This window comes from Lepus europaeus, chromosome 1 (assembly GCF_033115175.1).
Source record: "Lepus europaeus isolate LE1 chromosome 1, mLepTim1.pri, whole genome shotgun sequence".
NCBI lineage: Eukaryota > Metazoa > Chordata > Mammalia > Lagomorpha > Leporidae > Lepus > Lepus europaeus.
The window spans coordinates 152,382,933-152,403,088 of record NC_084827.1 but is presented as its reverse complement, the minus strand read 5'-3'; the positions used below and the strand labels follow the sequence as shown (position 1 = coordinate 152,403,088).

General features: G+C 34.6%; 1 protein-coding gene across 9 annotated transcripts in view; it reads right to left on the bottom strand.

The window, feature by feature from the left end:
- Positions 1 to 20,156, bottom strand: part of PIKFYVE (phosphoinositide kinase, FYVE-type zinc finger containing) — a 99,538-nt gene that overhangs the window by 7,204 nt on the left and 72,178 nt on the right. For 8 of the 9 annotated variants that reach the window (XM_062190634.1, XM_062190618.1, XM_062190652.1 and 5 more), the window contains 12 exons: positions 18,520 to 18,610; positions 15,992 to 16,052; positions 14,677 to 14,814; positions 13,752 to 13,872; positions 11,662 to 11,757; positions 8,752 to 8,835; positions 7,074 to 7,171; positions 5,311 to 5,475; positions 3,833 to 3,892; positions 3,023 to 3,199; positions 2,154 to 2,257; positions 888 to 1,016 (listed from right to left, as the gene is read on the bottom strand). In XM_062190634.1, the coding sequence (XP_062046618.1) occupies positions 888 to 1,016; positions 2,154 to 2,257; positions 3,023 to 3,199; positions 3,833 to 3,892; positions 5,311 to 5,475; positions 7,074 to 7,171; positions 8,752 to 8,835; positions 11,662 to 11,757; positions 13,752 to 13,872; positions 14,677 to 14,814; positions 15,992 to 16,052; positions 18,520 to 18,610 (1,324 nt within the window). The remainder of the gene's footprint in view (positions 1 to 887; positions 1,017 to 2,153; positions 2,258 to 3,022; positions 3,200 to 3,832; positions 3,893 to 5,310; positions 5,476 to 7,073; positions 7,172 to 8,751; positions 8,836 to 11,661; positions 11,758 to 13,751; positions 13,873 to 14,676; positions 14,815 to 15,991; positions 16,053 to 18,519; positions 18,611 to 20,156) is intronic. The other variant, XM_062190670.1, reaches the window with a different exon arrangement.

The following is a 20,156-nucleotide window of genomic DNA, read 5'->3' as shown; positions in this document are numbered from 1 at the left end:
AATATCAGCTTTATCCTATAGAATTAATGTTGCCCTGAACTAGCTAAGCCCCCCTCTTTGCCCATCCTTTAAAAGCTTGTGGCTGATTGTTAATAAACAGACATGTTCACTGAAACTTGTCTCTGGTGCTTCCTATCAAAGAACGCAGTCGCCTCACCATCCCAACAGTGCGGGCCCTGCAGGAAGAGCCCGCATGCTCCTTATCTTGTCACAGCCTGCAAAGTTCAATGATCAGCACATTAAAGAGCATTGTTCTACCATCTTGAGTTCCAGGAATAGCTGAGTGATTTTCATGAAGTATTTAGTTTCTCTGCAACTAATTCATTTTTAAAACTGAGATGGTGCAAGTACATCTGATGATTTATTCTACCAATCTTGTAATTCTAGAATATTGGATATATTAAATGGTAGCACCAAGGCCAGCACTGTACCATAAAGACAAACCCTGCAGCACCAGCATCCCATAAGGAAACTAGTTTGAGTCCCAGCTGCTCCACTTCTGATCCACCTCCCTGCTAATGCCCTGGGAAAGCAGCAGAGCACGGCACAAGTCCTTGAGCAAACCCTGCATCCATGTGGGAGACCTGAAGGAAGCTCCTGGCTCCCAGCTTCAGCCTGGCCCAGCCCCAGCCATTTGGGGGTAAATCAGGGGATGGAAGACCCCTTCTCTGTCTCTCCTTCTCTCTGTAACTATGCTTTTCAAATAAATAAATATTTTTTTAAAAATGATAGCACCAGTTCACAATAATAATTCTCTATTCTCTAACATTCAACAAGTTAAAAGTTGTATTTGGCCTAGTAATGACAATTAAACATATACTGTCATTATATTCAAGAGTTCAGAGATCTCCAGTAGCTAAATGCTACACATAGTCCAACATCCTTACCTGTGCCATCTTTCTCCCGTAGAAAAGATTTTCCATGACAAGGAGATCTAACTTTTTCTCAGTATTGTTCTGAGAGTTCTTATAACCAATTCTGTAAACTCCAAGAATTTTGGCCAATGCAGTAGGTCTCTAATCAAGAAAAGATTAAATCTTATCAAAAAGGCTTATTTGTAATGTTATACTGACATCTAGGTTATCTATGATTTACTTTTGACATAACCAACCAGAGGACCCTGAAAGAAACTCAGATCTCTGAATCCCAATGGGTATAGCCAACAATGGCAATAAAAACAGATCCTCATTCTCCCAAGGGATAATCTTTCACAGATGGCTCAAATTCATAAACTTTACTATGACATGTAATTTCATCCAGTATCAGGCAATTAAACCATAACTTATAAAAAAAACTTCTATAACTTCCTCATAATCTTAGAGGGGTCAGGGAGGTTATTCACAATACAATGACAAAGTGTACAAACTTAAGTCATTAGCTTCCTCTCTTTCTAGCTAAAGGAGGCTAGAAATTTCTAGCTAAAATGAGACATTTACTAATTTTTAACACTGATTTCAATTTCTGTGTTAGCAAAACTATAAATTACTAAGTATGCAGTTAATTTAATCCAGTCTTAATGTTTTAATTTTACCCTTATATTTTTGTAGGCTAATTAAAAGCAACTTTCTGAAGATTACTTGGTTCTTCATCAGCAAAGGCAGGAAAAATATATTTGAAATTTCATGTCAAAAAAAAAAGACCTCTCTTTCACTATCCACTCTGCCTGTCAAAAAAAAAAAAGGCCGGTACCGTAGCTTAACAGGCTAATCCTCCGCCTTGCGGCGCTGGCACACCGGGTTCTAGTCCCGGTTGGGGCACCGGATTCTATCCCGGTTGCCCCTCTTCCAGACCAGCTCTCTGCTGTGGCCCGGGAAGGCAGTGGAGGATGGCCCAAGTCCTTGGGCCCTGCACCTGCATGGGAGACCAGGAGAAGCACCTGGCTCCTGGCTTCGGATCAGCGAGATGCGCCGGCCGCAGCGGCCATTGGAGGGTGAACCAACGGCAAAAAGGAAGACCTTTCTCTCTGTCTCTCTCTCTCACTATCCACTCTGCCTGTCAAAAAAAAAAAGAAAGAAAGAAATTTCAGCATTACAGAAATCCAGTCATGTTCTATTCATATCTTAACCACGGAGAAAACTGCCATTAATATTAACCCTCAGGATGTCAAAAAGCCCAGTAAACCTTGAGTATAGACCAAGATTTGGGATTTCTACCTTTTGTTGAACAGCATTTGTAATATAATTGAAGTAGTGTGGGGCAAAGTCGAGGAAAGACTGGACTTCCAGACGAGGCATTTGCTTCAAAATGAATCTATCATCTAAGGAGCAGAAAATTAATGTTTATTCAGTCACAATAAATACTGTAATCTATAGTATATCATGCCAAAGATCCAAAATCATTTGCTTGTTTTATGTTTTTAAAGGATATTTTCTGATGTCACAGTGAAATTTTTGATCAAAAAAAAAGTCTTAAGTAATAAGATCTGAGAGAGAACCTAAGGATTTATAGGGTCAAGTATTCTCTGCTTTTAACTGTAACATACCTAAATCCATGATCTACTTTCTAGAATCACCGCAGAAATTTTGGAAACTCCTTTGTTAACAATTTAGTAAGTCACAGTTATGAAGTTCTTATCAACCAATACCCCTCCTTTTGCATTTTCTCAAAATAATTTTGCTTTCAGTAGATTCAGAGAATAGAATGTGAAATATAGATGGTCATGTTTTGTAAACCTCTGCAAGAACTTAGTCTGTCTATTTTTTACGGTAAATATTTCTATTTTTACCTTTTATTACTTCTGAGGTACCTTTTGAGTTTTCTAAAAGTTCCCTGTCACTGCTTATATTTGGAGAACTCAGAACTAGAGAGAGTTTAATAAGGAATTAATCAATGCCTTAGTCTCATTGCAAACATATAAAGTACATAGTCTTTTAAAAATTTTATTACATCCCTTCAAGCATAAAAAGAAAGCAGAAAACCTTGTTTGCTAATAGATAATACAATGCTCCCTCAGTTTAACTGATTGATAAATTACAAGGCAAAAAGATGGAGACCACTTAATCGGAAAATGATTAAGACTTGCCTTCAGTCGCATAGAAGGCAGCTCCTGATTTGCCTCCTCGGGCTTGCCAGGGAGATGAGTGGGAGAGAGAACGAATGAAGTCTTCCTCACTGCTGCCCAGAATCACTTCACGCATCTTATGAAACTCTCCCGCGTAGTAGAGCCGACAGTAAAACTTGGCATTAGCATCAGAAAATTCTGTAAACAAAAATAGCAACCTTTTATGAATCAGAAAATATCTTTTCCTTATGATGTCCTACTCACTTAAGTATCTTCATAAAAGCATTTTTCATGTTAAATCCAAATCCATGTTTGCCACAGTTCTATTATGTGATCTCCAGGGGAAATTAGATCATATGATCACCCTTACATATTTTTTAAAAAATTAAACATAAAATAAGACTCAGTTTTAATTTTACACTGGTTACTACATTTTCAGAATCATTGCATTTTATAGCAATTCTTAATTCATACCTTAAAATTTACTGTATATGATATTCTATACAATAAATTTCTGCTATATATATATATATATATAGCCTTGTCAAGACTCCTGTGGCTCTTGATTACATAGTAAGTAAACATGTAAATATTTAAATATTAGAAATCAAATAAAGTAAAATGTATAAGTTCATAAATTAAACTATACTTCAATTTCTTTTTTCTTTATGGATTAGTTCATATTTTATGAACTACAGATTAAATAAACCTCATACCAGCATATCATTTCAAATAACAGGACATCTATCTGGTATGAAGATAGAAGTCTCAAATAATAGAGTTTCCTCAATTAGTCACTCTCCCCAAGACAATGTATTATTTCAGACTTACGAAGTTCCACATGAGGATTTGTGAGTTGTTTCTTTTGTGTATCTCCTCCATCGACCTCATCTAAAAGGTTCAATATCATTAGTAAAGGCAAAGTTTTACATAGCTCATTGTCTTTTCTTTTTTCTCTGATATAACAATAAAATTAGCTTATCAAAAGTAAAAATTTACTAGTTAAATCATTATCAAGCATTAGAGTACAATTAAACTGTATAAACAATTACAATAAAATATATTTTTGAAATTTTGATAAAAATTAGAATTCAGTTGAATAGTTTTTCTCACATTTAATCAACTCCTATGATAACAATATATAAACTCAGCCCTTCAAACAAGAATTTCCAGGGCTTCTTTATTCAGATTTTATGACTAGTTTTCACTTGACCCTAGCCTAAAGGCCAAGAAGCAATTTGTGACCAGTTTTCCCCTGTAAGTACTACTTCTCCAAAAGACTACACTGCTTTCTTTATTCTATACTATTCTATATGTTATATATAGATGCATAAAATATACTAGGTTCTATTTCTGAGTTATGTTTGGTATATAACTGATTTATATGGCAATATCATTGGTTTAGATGGCAAATCTGCCAGATACATCCTATTTACTGTTGATTTATAATACATCTTAATATCTAGAACACATCATTCCCTAAGTTTCAGGCTTGAAAATCATTTTTTGAAACATTAAAGTCTTTCAAGGAACTCATTTCAAGGATTACATAGCCCAATAGCTGCCTATAAGATACTAAATAGATATCTTGATTACTAAGGAAAATTTATTATGGTAGTTGCTGTTTTTTTTTTTTAAACTACTACCTCATGTTCAACTGAGGGGTCACCAAACTATTTCTGTCAAGAGCTAGATAGTAAATATTTTATCCAGTTAAAACTACTCAAATTCTCAATGTAATATGAAAGCAACCAGACAAGACTAAGTGAATGGGTATGCATTTGTTCCAATAAAGTTTATTTACAAAAACAGGTCAGCACTGTCTGCCAACTAGTGTTCTAAACCCATAACCAAACACAATTGGATAGGCTTTTTTTTAAACATCAAAACAAACATGGACACAAGGAACCACAACCTCATAGGGACTGGAAAAGAAAGAAAAGATCAGAAGGGACAGTGGAATGAAAACACTGGAGTATATGCTATATACATGGTGAGACAGTTGTTTTACATATGTAACGCCACGTAATCGCCAGTAAACTGTGAAAGACACTGTTTTTGCCACTTTACAGGTATAATACTTAAAGATTTCTGAATCTACCACACAGTAAGTGATAGCAATGAAATCCGAAACCAGTTGGATGCTCCAAGTGCCATGCTTTTTCTACTCCACTACACTGAAGAATGAGATGCAAGAAATGCTCTGGTTTCAGCAATAAGAATTATCTACTTAAGGCTGCAGAAACATAAACAACTAAAATAAGTAAATTAAAGCCTAAAGTATGCACATTTGGTCTACTTTAACACACCTTGAGGCTCAATGCCTTGATTCTCCGTCCCCTCCTTGCCCGTCTGCCCAACCTGGTAGTAAGCACTATCTGCTCCACGCAAGGTCTCTCTCTTCTGGGAAGAGAGATCAGGGCTTTTCCCTGCTGCCCCTCTGAAGAAGGACAACATTCCAGAAGCCTTTTTGGCTAAAAATAAGAGGTAACATATTAATTTTAAGTACAGGTCACTGCAGGGGGAAAATAAAAATTTTCAACTCAATCCTCTGTTAGCAGTAACCATTATGAGGCTAGTAAGTCTGAATAATGCAGATACTTTCATTCGCACAGATTATTATTCCACATGCTATTGTTCCGTAGTAGTAGAAACTTACTAGAAACTACCTGAACACCAAAATGCGAGAAATTTTCTGGAAAGTCTTTCAAGTCTATTTTTCAAAGAGAGATATGATGATATCTTAAGAAACAACAGTAAATTAAGGTTGAGATTTTAAAATATTGCAATTCAGTTAAAACACAAAAAAATTTCACAAGCTAGAAGAACTCAGAGTTAAGGGTAACTTCCTTGTATCATTTGTGTTACTACATTCTAACACAGGAAAATATAAAAATATAAATATAAAAATATAAAATCTTGCTTTTAGCATCTTTCAAAACATAAACACAATAGAATAGGCAAAAATTTACTAAAGCTTGCTTTTTACTTTTAATCCTAGTTTTTGAGCTTCATTAGTCATATCATTAGTATGTATATTCTAATCTTGTAAATTTACCATTTAAAAAATCCACAGAAAATCACAAGTGCTTACTTAGCATGGCAGACATTATTATTTCTTAGAACCTACTCTACCTAGTTCCTCGCTGGCAGAATTCCAATGTCAGTGGGAGTAGCTACATGGAAAGCTCCAGGAAATAGATCATGGTTTGCAAGGTAGCTAACAGATTTAAATCTAACCAATGAGACTGAAGTGTGTATGTGCTGGGCGGGATGGGTGGGGAACAGTTTGGGAGGGGAGGGAAGCTCTCCCAATGAAAGAAAACAGGTGCAACTTGCACCACCCTTCTTTCTGTATCAAATGCAAATAAACATGAAAGAGCTGATCATCACAAGGAAAACAGGAGAAATCATAAACTATCCTGGTATTGTCTTAATAATGCTGAGACGCTGAACTAATGCCAGCAACTGCCTACCTCCACACATAGTTATTTTAGAAAATGAAATGCTCATTTGTTTAAGCCCTTACAGTCAGTTGAATTTTCTATTTGCTGAATGTGTTCTTCTCTGACAAATTCAAGAATGCAAGTTCAAATCCCAGATCCATTACTGTCTAATCTTGAGCAAATCACTTAATCTAAATTTTAACTTCTTTTCTGATAAATGAGTATATGCAAAAAAAAAAAAAATCCTAATGCAATTATTATTGAGATTAAAGGAGATAACATGAAAGTTTCCTTTCATACTCCCAAGAAAAAAATGTAAGTTGCTATTATATTTCCTAGGTTGTACATTTTACAGTGAATGTTCCAGAAAGGTTGATCCCCCTTTTGCAAACACCAAGAAGCTTCTAAAGAATTTCAAATTCAGTAGCTTGAACTTACATCTAAGATAAGAATCAAAAAAGAAAAACAAAACATCTAAACAAATAAACAAAAATGTTTAAATCCATTTCAAAGATCAGAAATAATAAATCTTTGCCAAATGGCATTTCTTATTTAATGTGCTTTCTTCTTCACACCATACTCATAAGTAAAACTAATCATAAACACTTTTCCATTTGTAATCTTACTTGGCTGTGGTTCTGCCTCTGTGGTACGGTTTGTCTGTCCTCCACTGATTTCAGGTAATCTAATAGGGCTGCTACTCTTTGGTCTGCTGTCTAAAGTACTAAAATGAAAAAGAAAGGACAAATTAGCTTTATACTATTTAGATAGAATGTAACAAGTATTCTGATTCCTACACTAATTTATTCTCTACCTCACCCTATACACAATATCATCTGATTCAAAATTTACATAAAAACAGATTAGAACATAGAAGAAAAAGTCTTGAAATTTTTATTAGACTTAAGTGCTATAAAAATAAAGTAAAATGTTACAAATTTAAATATGTATTGAAAAATTTAAGAAAGCATAAACTTTTATAATATTTTCCCCTAGTCTATTAGAGTTATATCAGCATCTTTTTAAGTCAAACAATTACAGAAAATACCAATTTCATTTTCCTCATGCTAGTCACCATGTTAGTAAAGTTGGAAAATCCATTTTCTAGTAATAATGACCTCATGATGATTTCTGTCTAACTGTCTCAATTACTGAGCACGTGAAAAGAACTGGTTTAGGATATTGTCACTTTTACTACTGGGATATTTAGTTATTACAGAAAATTCACAAATTCTTTAAGCTAGAAAGAAAGCAATAGCTTATTAATTTCATAAGTTACCTTTTTTTTGGGGGGTAGGCACAGAAGCACTGAGAAAGAGAGACACGTAGAAACAGATAATTACATTCCACTGATTCACTCCCCAGATGTGTGCAACAGCCAGGGATGGGCCACACCAAAGCCAGAAGCTGGGAATCCAATCCAGGGCTCCCATGTGGATGTCAAGAACCCAACTACTTGAGCCATCACCTGCTATCTCCCAGAGAGTGCATTAACATGAATGCACTTTTAATGGAATAGGGAACAGAGCTAGGATTTGAACTCAAGCTCTTTTATTATATGGGATATATATTATATTAATTATATTATATTATATGTTATATATGCTAATATAGATTTATATAGATAATATAAATATTATATTTTAAACTATCTTAGTTTAACTACTAAGCCAAATGCCTAGCCTTATTTTTTAAAATGAAAACAATATTTTTCTCATTCTTTTCAAAAATGTTCAAAATTTAAATATGTAACATACTTATACATTAACTGTTATGGCAATTATCAGAAAACAGTACCCTAAACAATTAGTTAACATCTTGGTTGCTAAACTTGCATTTTGTTATCTCAATTATTGATGAAAATTTGAGTGTCATTAAGGCAGGTATATGTCCTAGAGGTTAAGACATCACCATCCCATTTGAAGTCTCTGGGGCTGATTCCTAGCCCTGACTCCTGGTTCCAGCTTCCTGTCAATGCAGATCCTGAGAAGCAGTAGTGATGGTAAAATAGACTGGGTTCTGGCCACCCACATAGGAGACCTGCATTGAGTTCCTGGCGTCTAGCCTCAGTCTCAGCCGGGGCATTTGGGAAATGAACCAGCAAATGGGAATTCTCTCACTCTCTCAAATAAATTAAAATTGTAATATATATATATACATATACTATACACACACAAACACACGCACACATTATATGGATCCTTGAAATTTTTATACCAATGATATGCTATAGTAAAACTGAAGTACAAACATAAAAAATGACACCATAACTAAATTACAATAGTCTACTGAGTCAACAATCACCTGTTTGTTGGAAGCCCTTCTTCAACACTGTTCCATAGAGTTGCTTTAGACAATTCTTCTAAGGCATTTCGGTATTCTTTGCAACTTAGGGCAGAAATAGTTTGAAAAATATTTAACATCAAACCCTTCTTTAAAAATAAGTAAAACATATGCTTTAGAATAAGTTTGAATTACAATAATACAATCAGTATAAGTGTCCAGAACGAACCAAATATATTTATATGGGTTAACTAACAAAAGTGATCAAGTAGAGGCTTCAGGAGGAAGTCTAATGTCTTCACAGAAAATACAATCCATTGACTCATCATCCAATATCAATATCCTCAACAATAACCAAAAAACCTACTTACTAACATTTAAATCATATGACTTCCGAGATTGAACAGCTGATTTAAAAGTATGAAACCTCAGGGTTTAGTACAATAGAGAATTTAAAAACTTAAAAGTACTTTTCTATTTAAAAGTACTAAACTTAAAGAAAGAAGTTTTTAGGTAGTGTTCTATTAACTTCCAAAGATCTGACTCCCAGACTAGAAGCCTGAGAGCCCTGTTTTAGATAAATCAAATGTCATGGAAAAAGAAAAGCATGTTAGGATGAACATTCAGCACTCTGTAACCACAGGTTCTACACCATTCAATCAACTGCAGATCAGAAACATTAAAAAAAAATTTCATCTGTACTGAACATGTATAGACTATTTTTTCTTATCATTATTCCCTAAACAATACAATATAACAAGTATTTACACTATATTTATGTTGTATCAGTTATTATAAATAATCTAGAGATAATTTTCAGTATTTTTGTACATAGGTTATATGCAAATACTACATCATTTTATACAAAGGTATTGAGTATCCATGGATTTTTTGGTATTACAAGGGGTTCTGGAACCAACTCTGCAGATACCAGTGGACAACTACATTATGTTTTTCTAAATACTCAAGTAGGATAGTTGCTCCTAGTGGTATAAAAAGAAGCAAACAGCATTTTCAGAAAGTCCAAAAGGTAAAGATAAAAAGTGTGTCATATGGAATCTTACAGAGGAAAAAATTTCTCATTATCTAAACAATAAACTCTAAGCTCCATCTATAAAGGCAGAAGTACATATAAGTCTATCCTGTTTACCACTGCAGATCGCACACCTAACATAGAATATTTTGCAAACACTGAATAGTTGTTAAATAAACAGATTCCTTAAAAAAATATCTAAAAAGAAAACTTAAAAATTTTAATGTCTTCCAACAGAAAAAAATGTTTTAATTAAACATCTTGGATTCTACTTAAACTAAGTTCAATCACTGCCAAGACATTAAGACTAAAAAGTTACATTATTTTTAACATTAATTTATAAATAATGTCAAATCAAGATACTTCTTTTAAACACATAATTATGTAAATCAAAAAGTTAAAAATGTCTACAAAATAAGGCATAGGAATGGCATTAAATAGGAAAATTTTACCTCACATGTGTGGAAAACAGGAGTAAAAAAGTACAAATAGTAAAAAGTACAAAAAAGGTAACAAAAGTTGGTGTGTTCTCAGTACTATATCAATAAGTAAATCAAAGAAAGGGATACAAAGAATTCAAATTATAATACAGAGAATGGACTCAAGGATTAATAAATAATTTGCCTATTCAAGGTTATTATTTGGAGCTTGCTTATGAATCACCCAATCCCCCATTATTTTGGTTAAGAGAAGGTTTTCAGGTACAAAGAGAATAGGCTATTGTGCTAAAAAATATATTTTGTTTATATTCAGTCATTTTTGCTTTATTTTATGTGAAAGATTTCCAAAATAAGGTGATTAATAGACATACATAACAACTGAAAATAGATCCCAGTTAAAAATAAGAGTGGGAATGAGAGAGGGAGGAGCTGTACAGTTCAGCACACATTCTCACGGACTTACCCCTAAGGGTGAAGCAAAAAACTTGCCATGGGACTCCAAATGCCATTAAGCTAGATGGTACTAATCCCATCTTATGTGATAAAGTGATCATATTAAGTGTGGGATTGATCATATAGATAGGATAAAGTGTCAAAGGGATCACATAAATAAGACCAAGTGTCTGGTAATAACAGAAGATAGAATTAAAAAGGAAAGTTCCAACATGGGAACCAGTCCACACAGCAGACTTATAGAATGACAAACACCCTAAAAAGCACTCTGACCTCAGAATCAGTCCCTAAGGCATTCAGATCTGGCTGAAAAGCCCATGAGAGCATTTCAGGAATGGAAAGCCAAGACATAGTGGCAAAAAATGTTCTGCATGGAAGGATCTCTATGAGTAAGATCCCATGGAAAGAAGTGGCCATCAAAGAAGGATGTACTTTTCTCTGAAGGGAACAGAGAACTTCCATTTTGCATATGGCCCTGACTAAATAGTAACAGAGTTTGTGAATTCAAAAGGCTTCCATAGCTTTGTCAGCTCATGTCAAGAGCATCAGGTGGTCACTGATGTCAAAAATAAGAGTGTTAATTGTCAAATCAACAACAGGAGTCACTGTGTACTTACTTCCCATATAGGACCTCTGTCCTTAATGAGGTATACTATGAGAATTAACAGTAAAACTTGTCTTCAAACTGTACTTTATACTTTGTGTGTCTGTTTGGGTGCAAACTGTTGAAATCTTTACTTAGTATAGAGTTGGTCTTCTGTACATAAAGTCAATTAAAAATGAACCTTAATGAAGAATGAGATGGGAGAGGGAGTAGGAGGTGGGATGGGAGTAGGGGTGGGAGGGCAGGAATGGGGGAAAAGAACTACTATATTCCTAAAAGCTGTACATATTAAATTTGTATTCATTAAATAAAAGCCTTCTAAAAAATAAACTATCTTAAAAAATAGACATATATAAAATACACAGATACAACCACAAGTAGAAAAGTCCCATGGATAATACCTGAGAGCAAAAGCAATGATGGAGCTGGGTTCTTTCTCACAGACTGCAATGGGTACCCGCTCATGTTCATACATTAGATAATGTTTGTCTGGATCACTGTTCAAATGTTTAAAGTACATAAATAAAATTAGTGCAAAATCACATATAAAATCCATTAACTAGTATTAAGTAAGTCACAGAGAACAATTTTAAGTTAATTAAATCCTACACAATAAGAAAATAATTAAATAAGCCAAAATGTGAACAGGTGCTAAGAACTTAAAACAGCAACAAAAGAACATCAAGAGAAAAAAGTTTAAGGCAATTAGGAAATTATCAGACTGAGGTTTCAAATTAGAAGGTCCTGAAAGAGTTACTCCAAACAAAGCTTTCCATTCTGCCAAGACTCTGGCCATGTTAATGCCCAAAAGAATTTGTAATGAACAGAAGTCTAAAATATTTTGTGTTTTACAAAATATCTTCTAGAAACTGTAAAGACATACTACTAGCCCAACAATAAATAATATAGTACAGCCATTCTACTATTATCACATGGAAACTCAATAGTAATGTCATCTCAACCAAAATTTTGCTCACTTAAGTCTACCCTAATTGTCCAAGGCACTATTACATACAGTTATTCATTTTATTTAGGTGCCACTTACTTAGTAAGACAGATACATATGTGCCAGGGAGATGCAGAGAAAACACTACTAACCATTTACATGTGTGAGTAGTTAATAACATGATGGTGAAAAAAATAGGCATTGTAGAGTTTATAGTAAAGTGGGGTAAAGAAACAATCCTACAAATAAATATAACCACTCACTGTGATAAGTACTATGAGGGAAATATTATGGGATACAAAGTTCTACTCTCCCAAAAAATTGTATGTCAAAATCCTAACCCCCAACATGATGGTATTAGGAGGTGAGGCCTTTGTGAGGTAATTTAGGTCATGAGGACAGACTCCTCAAGACCTTATAAGAGAGACCTGAAAGAGTTCTCTAGCCCTTTTCCTACCGTGTCAGGATACAGAGAGAAGATAGCAATCTATAATCAAGAGAGGTTCTTTACCAGAACCCAACCATGCTGGCACCCTGATCTCAACCGTGAAAAATAAATTTTGGTTGTTTTTAAGCCATTTAGTCTACATTTAATTATTATAGCAGCCTGAAAGAAACCTAATCTGGTCAGGGACTGGGTTAGGGAGAGAGTCTAGAAAAGTTTTCCTGACAAAGAATAGGACTTAATGATACAGAAAGAAGATGACAGCATGAACAAAGAGTATAAAATAGGAGGAATCACAATCCATTCAAGACACTGAGACATCTAGGTCTTAAGCTGAAAAAACAAGGATCTTTTACATATTACTATTAACCAACATATCACATACTATACTGTGAGTCTGCTTGTCTCATCACCATGATTAGGAACTACTAAGAGTAGTGATTTTTCCTTATGAGTCCTTTTCTATATCTTGGGATACTACAGCAGGCAATAAATAAAAGTGTAAATATTGACTAACATAAGCCAGTTAAAAATAAATAAAAGTTCTTACTAACAAATGTCCACCTTTTGGATTTACTTGTACAACCGTAACAAAAGCAATATTTCATGGCCACACAGGTCAACCAGTGGAAGAAAAACAAACTTTCAGAGACTCCCTATATTCTTTCCCAATCTGAGTAAGCCCAGTACAACAAAGACCACAAAAACTTTTATGCAACTTATCAACACTGCTAGAAGAGTGACACATCCCAGTAAATTATTTGGCCAGTAAAATTAACCTCCTATACAACCAGCAATATGTTTTTAGGATTATGAAACTAATGGAAGAACAGCAGAGTATCAGGAAAAAAAAAATATATATATATAATTGTTTCCATTAAGCAATGTTTTTTTCATCCATTCACCTACCATTTAATAATTATGTGTTCTACAAACCATGTATCAAAAGCTATCTCTTTACTAGACGGAACTTAAGAATGAGAAATATATACATGTAGACAAACATGTTTAAATGTGCAGAAATAAGGCTAAAGAGAGTTTTTTAATTAACTAAGACAAAATAAAACCACTCAATAGCCACTAGATTTTATAATACTTACAAAGGAAATGGAATAGGATTATAGCTATTTCCTGGAAGCAAATTTGCAAAGATGGCTTTCATGGTTGACTTTTCCTTAACCTGGCTGTCCGTGGATCCCAGCAAATGTCCATCAAACACATCTAGGATGAAAAGTAGTCTACTTATATACTAATATTAATGTAGAATAAAAAATATAAAGAGTCAAATTTATTTCTTTTCCTTTTAGAAACACAGACATTAACACACCATAATTACCAACTATGAGTTCAAATTTCTTATTTACAAAAAGTGACTCTTAGGGACATTTAATTTTCTTTTTATATTTTATCACATCTGAAATTGAGATCAACCCACAGTCAACAGCTTCAAACCATCCAAGGAGTAAGGCATCAACTATGATCAAATTGCTTCCTGATCACACATAACTTATTCACAGCTACTCACCTGTCAATTTGTTCAGTTATGTGTACTGTGGCTATTACACCTGATAACAGCAGTAATTTTAAAGTTAACACTGTAATTTAGTAGTTAGAGTTTATACAGAAAGCAAGGAAATAAAGAAACAAGGCATGAATCTGCTATTATGAAGCCATGTTTTGTTGTTGAAGAAATGATTACAATCTCTTATTTTCTTACAAAGCAGTAACCACACGCTTTATGGGACTCAAGAAAGTAAGACTGCCAGAGGTAGATGAAGCTCAATGATTTTTTTTCCGGATGTATTAACATGTCAAATAGTGCAACTAAAGGAATAGTGATTAAATAAAATACTACACCTAAAAAAGCACTTTCAATAAATATCAAACAGAAAAAATTCTAAAGGATAAGAAAGCATCTGTCAAACAATTAGCAGTGTTCTTCTGTCTTGGAGAAACATACAAGCCAAAGATACATCTTTCAGCCTTAGGTTCAATGAAATATGGTAAAAGTGACTTTAACTGTACCTTCAGAACTGCTAGCTGTGTCCAGTTCAGAGGGTCCTCCCATGGATGGCTCAGAAATAACTTCAGGGGGAGTGGGCAACTGCAGATGAGTAGAACTGGTGGAGCTCTGGCTAGACAAGGTTGTTAAGAACCGATCCTCTAAAGAAAAGCACAATCTTAAATAAGTCATTTAGAAACAGTAAATCGCTTTCTATCTAATGCTAATGTTTTAACAGTGTCAACTTATATTTATACTTTCTGAAGCATAATTTTAGCTTTCAAAGATGATAGGTCATATAGCTCATGTCATAAAAATGTCCACAAAAATCTACAAAGACATTATGACTTGACCACAAACAAATTTTGCTGGCAGTATGGAGACTGGCAACCAAGTCTAATAACACTCTTTACATTGTACCAGAATGCTTATCTAAATACTAGCTTTTCAGTACAATAGAAAATTAAATTAGTATATTGTGGGAAAAGCTATAGGCTCATTTTGTGGATGAGAAGACATTAAATTATAATAGAAAAATAACAAGAATTATGAGTTTATCTTTTATTCTATAAAGACTGTCCACAGAGTTTCTATGATGGTAGCAAGTAATTCAATGGAATTCTATGAAAGACATCTTATGTTTTGAAAAGATTGTACTGGCATTAAAAAAATTAAGCTAGGCACCAGCATCGTGGCATAGTAAAGTCACTGCCTATGAAGCCAGCATCCCATATAGGTTACAGTTCAAGTCCCAGCTGCTCCATTTCCAAACCAGCTCTCTGCTAATAACCTGGGAAAGCAGCAGAAGATGGCGCAAGTACCTGAGCCCTCTGCCACCTATGTGGGAAACCTGGATGAAGCTCCTATCTCCTGGCTTCAGCCTGGCCCAGCACTAGTTATTGCAGCCATCTAGGGAGTGAACCTGAGGATGGAAGATTTCTCTCTCAGTCTTTCCCTCTGTCTCTATTAATTCCAACTTTCAAATGAATAAATACATCTTTTGTAAAAAAAATTAAGCAACATAAGAGTTTTGCAATTAAACCTGGGGACTGACTTTGAAATAAGCAAAACAGAAATTCCATTTCTGTTTTTCTGTTTCTTCTTCCTCTAAGAACCACCCTCTCTGCATTTCATATACCTATATCCTAATTTATCTTCTTGTAACATATCATACTATATGATAATCTTAGGTTAATACAGTTATAAATTTTCTACAGAAAGGCAAAGACTATTAACAACTGCATCAGGAAGAAAAACGTTCAAAAATGAGCAGTTAAATATACATTAAGAACTTTCCTTAAATCTAATGGTATGTGATCACAAGATTCAAAGACCAACCTTTTTCTCCATTTTGAAGTCCTGGAGAAATATTCCGGGGAGATGCATCCATTGCACTGATCTATAGATAAGTAAGTACTTTATTCTTGAGAAAACACTAAAATCACTTTGAAAAATTTTTTTCAGCTTGGTAAATCTTGAACCTTAGTCTTAGGACCCAGTCATAATCTTAGAAATCATTAAGAACTCCCTTGCTAATTTAAAATAGTTTTTGTTACCTTATTACAAATTAAAGTTAAAAGTTTGCATTTATTATTTTAAAAATAAACCTATCACATGATAACATAAACAACTTATGTATTTAATAAAACAATACCTATTTTCCAAAATTACAAAAAAGTTGCACTGTTTTACATCCTCACAAATACCTTTAATATTCATCTGGTCATATCAGGTTTATGTATTTAATAAAGACTTTCTGGAATCCTTGAACCACATAATGGGAATACTGTTCTAAACCATGGCTCACTTCTTAGCATGAGAGCATGTAAGAACACTTAGGATTACCTATTAAACCTAGTAATCTATGATTATCCACTGAACCTCTTCAAGATATACCTAGAATGACTATAAACTCCTGTAGTTCTTTGATTAAAGTTCTCCAAATTAGAGATAACCTCCTCAGCCACTCTATGCTACTCCCATCACCACTGAGCCACACCCTCAGCAATACTTATTTTTTTTTCTTCTTGGCAATTTTATATTTGTTGCTTTAAATGTTTATTGGTTCATATGCTTACTGTCATCTCAAATGTTCCATGGGAACAGCAACTGGTCTTTGTTCAGAATCATATGCCTTATAACCTAGAACAGTATCTAACACATAGCACTCAAGAACATTTATCAACAGTCATTATGGAAAACAGTATGGAGGTTCCTCAAAAAATTAAAACTGGAACTACCATATGATTCAGTAATCTCACATGGAGTATATATCCAAAGGAAATGAAATCAGGATAAGGAAGAGTTATCTGAGCTTCCATGTTAATTGTAGCACTATTCCCTCCAACAGCCAAGAAATGAAAACAATCTGTCAAGACACTGATGAAGGGATAAAGAAAACATGGTAGATATACACAATGGATACTACTCAACCAACAAGTCATGCAATATACAAGTATGGTCAGAGTGACAGGCAGAATTCTAAAATGACCCTAAGATTCCCAGCATCTGACGTGTATGAGGCTTCTCCCAACTTCAAACACTAATTTAGGTACTGCTGCAAAGGGATTTTACTGATGTAAAATCAGTTCCAAATCAGCTGTCCTCAAAATGAAGAAGTTATACAGTTGGGCCTGAAGTAATCACATCAGTAAATCAGCTTTTATAGATCAGAAACAGATGAAGTTATGTGATTTGAAATTGAAGGATTCAACACACTATTCACAGGCTTTGAAGATGGAGAAGAGCAAATTTCACAGAATGCAAGCAGCCTCTAAGAGTTAAGAATGGCTTCTAGGCGGCAGACATCTGATGTAGCAGTTAGGACACTGCTTGAGACACCCACATTCCGTATCAGTACACCCGGGTTCAAGCCCAGGCTCTGATCCAGAGTCCAGCTTCCTAGTGATACATACTCGGGGGCAAGGGTGAGAAAGGACACAGTAAGTGGTGGCTCAAGTATTTGGGTCCCAGGCTTTAGCCTGGTCCAGCTCCAGATTTTGTGGGCATTTGGAAGTGAATCAGCAGATGGCAGGTATCTCTCTCTCCTCTTTCTCGCTCGCTATCGCTCTCTCTCCCTCCCTCCCACCTCCCCTCCCTCTCTTTTAAATGAATAAAAAATAAATTTAAAAAAATTTAAGAAGGAAAACAAAAGAATGGCTTTTGATCACCACTCAGCAAAAACAGGGACCTCAGTCCAACTAATAAGAACCAAATTCTTTCAACCATGATAGTACGGTTGGAAGAAGACCGTGAGTCTTAGATAAGACTAACTCCTTGATTAATCCAGCCATGTATCTCAGATCTGACTCACGGAAATTATGAAACAATAAAATAATAATAAAATTTGTTGTTTTGAACACTAGGTTTCTGGTACTCTGTTGCTCAGAAAGAGAAAACAAATATAACTAAAAAAGAATCTAATTAAATCGAACCATAGAACTTGCTCAGTTCAGACACCTTAAGAGTTTTTCTTTTAAGCACAGAGATAAACAACACCCAAAATTGCACAGTAAAATAAATGAAGACTCTTACTATATATTCAGCACATCCACATCTACTCCTTTGCAGCACTTGCTGTCACTGCACTGTGATACTATCCTCAGTGATGCCAGTAGACTATTTTTTTCTTTACTAACAAATATTTCAAATGAATTGTAAGTATTATAAATATTTCAAATGAACTGTCATTTGATTTTACTCTAGGATATAAAAGTACTCCAGGATATAACTCTTTGAAACCCTCACAACTTTCAAGGAAAGTCCTATTTGATATTAATAAACTATGTATTAACCCACCACTTCAAAATGTTATAAATAGAACCATATTTGTATTAGGGAATAAAGACAAGACCCCATTTCTCTACCTTGTTTTCTTCTCCTTGTCTCAGCCTACCAGGACTTGGAGGAACTGAAGGTCGCTTTCTACCCTTTTCCTGCTGGAAGAGGTCTTGCAACCTAAGGCCAAAAGAAAAAAAAATAAGGTTGTGTTACTAGCACCCTGAATGTTTACAAATTTTTTTTCCAACTTTAAAATCACGGTAATTATATTTACCCATGTGGACTGCAATAAAGTTGCACATAAGACTAAGTTTTTGACATATCTAATCAACCAGCCAAGAGTTCTTGTTGATATGACTATAGTTACAAAGAAGGAACAGCAAGCTGTTATAAAGTATTTTGAAACATAAAAATTTCAATTAAGGTATTAGATAAACAATATATATTTAAAATTCCTGGCCCCAAAGCCAACAATCACTCACAGCATACTAATTCAGTTATATTCGAGTCAACAGCACACACATTTCAAACAGAAGTGCTCAGAACAATATTTGAAACAACACTGATAGCTGTTATCATCTTTGATTTTTATATCTTCACAAACTAATGATCAGCACATATATTTTAAAGCACAAAAGAAAGGAAAAGGTGACAGAAACAGATGGATAAACCAATGGAACAGAACAGAAACACCAGAAATCAATCCAAACATCTACAGCCAGCTTATATTTGATCAAGCATCTAAAATGAATTCCTGAAGCAAGGACAGTCTACTCAACAAATGGTGCTGGGAAAACTGGACTTCCACATGCAGAAGCATGAAGCAAGACCCCTACCTTTCACCTTACACGAAAATCCACTCAACATGGATTAAAGATCTAAATCTATGACCTGACACAGTCAATTTATTAGAGAACATTGGAGAAACCCTGCAAAATATAGGCACAGGCAAAGACTTCTTGGAAAAGACCCTGAGGCACAGGCAGTCAAAGCCAAAATTAACATTTGGGATTGCATCAAATTGAGAAGGTTCTGTACTGCAAAAGAAACAGTCCGGAGAGTGAAGAGGCAACTGACAGAATGGGAAAAAATATTTGCAAACTATGCTACAGATAAAGGATTAATAACCAGAATCTACAAAGAGATCAAGAAACTCCACAGCAACAAAACAAACAATCCACTTAAGAGATGGGCCAAGGACCTCAATAGACATTTTTCAAAAGAGGAAATCCAAATGGCCAACAGACACATGAGAAAATGCTCAGGATCACTAGCCATCAGGGAAATGCAAATCAAAACCACAATGAGGTTTCACCTCACCCCGGTGAGAATGGCTCACATTCAGAAATCTACCAACAACAGATGCTGGCGAGGATGTGGGGAAAATGGGACACTAACCCACTGTTGGTGGGAATGCAAACTGGTAAAACCATTATGGAAGACAGTTTGGAGATTCCTCAGAAACCTGAATATAACCCTACCATACAACCCAACCATCCCTCTCCTTGGAATTTACCAAAAGGAAATTAAATTGGCAAATAAAAGAGCTGTCTGCACCTCAATGTTTATTGCAGCTCAATTCACAATAGCTAAGACATGGAATCAACCTAAATGCCCAACAACAGTAGACTGGATAAAGAAATTATGGGATATGTACTCTATAGAATATTATACAGCAGTAAAAATAAATGAAATCTGGTCATTTGCAACAAAATGGAGGAAT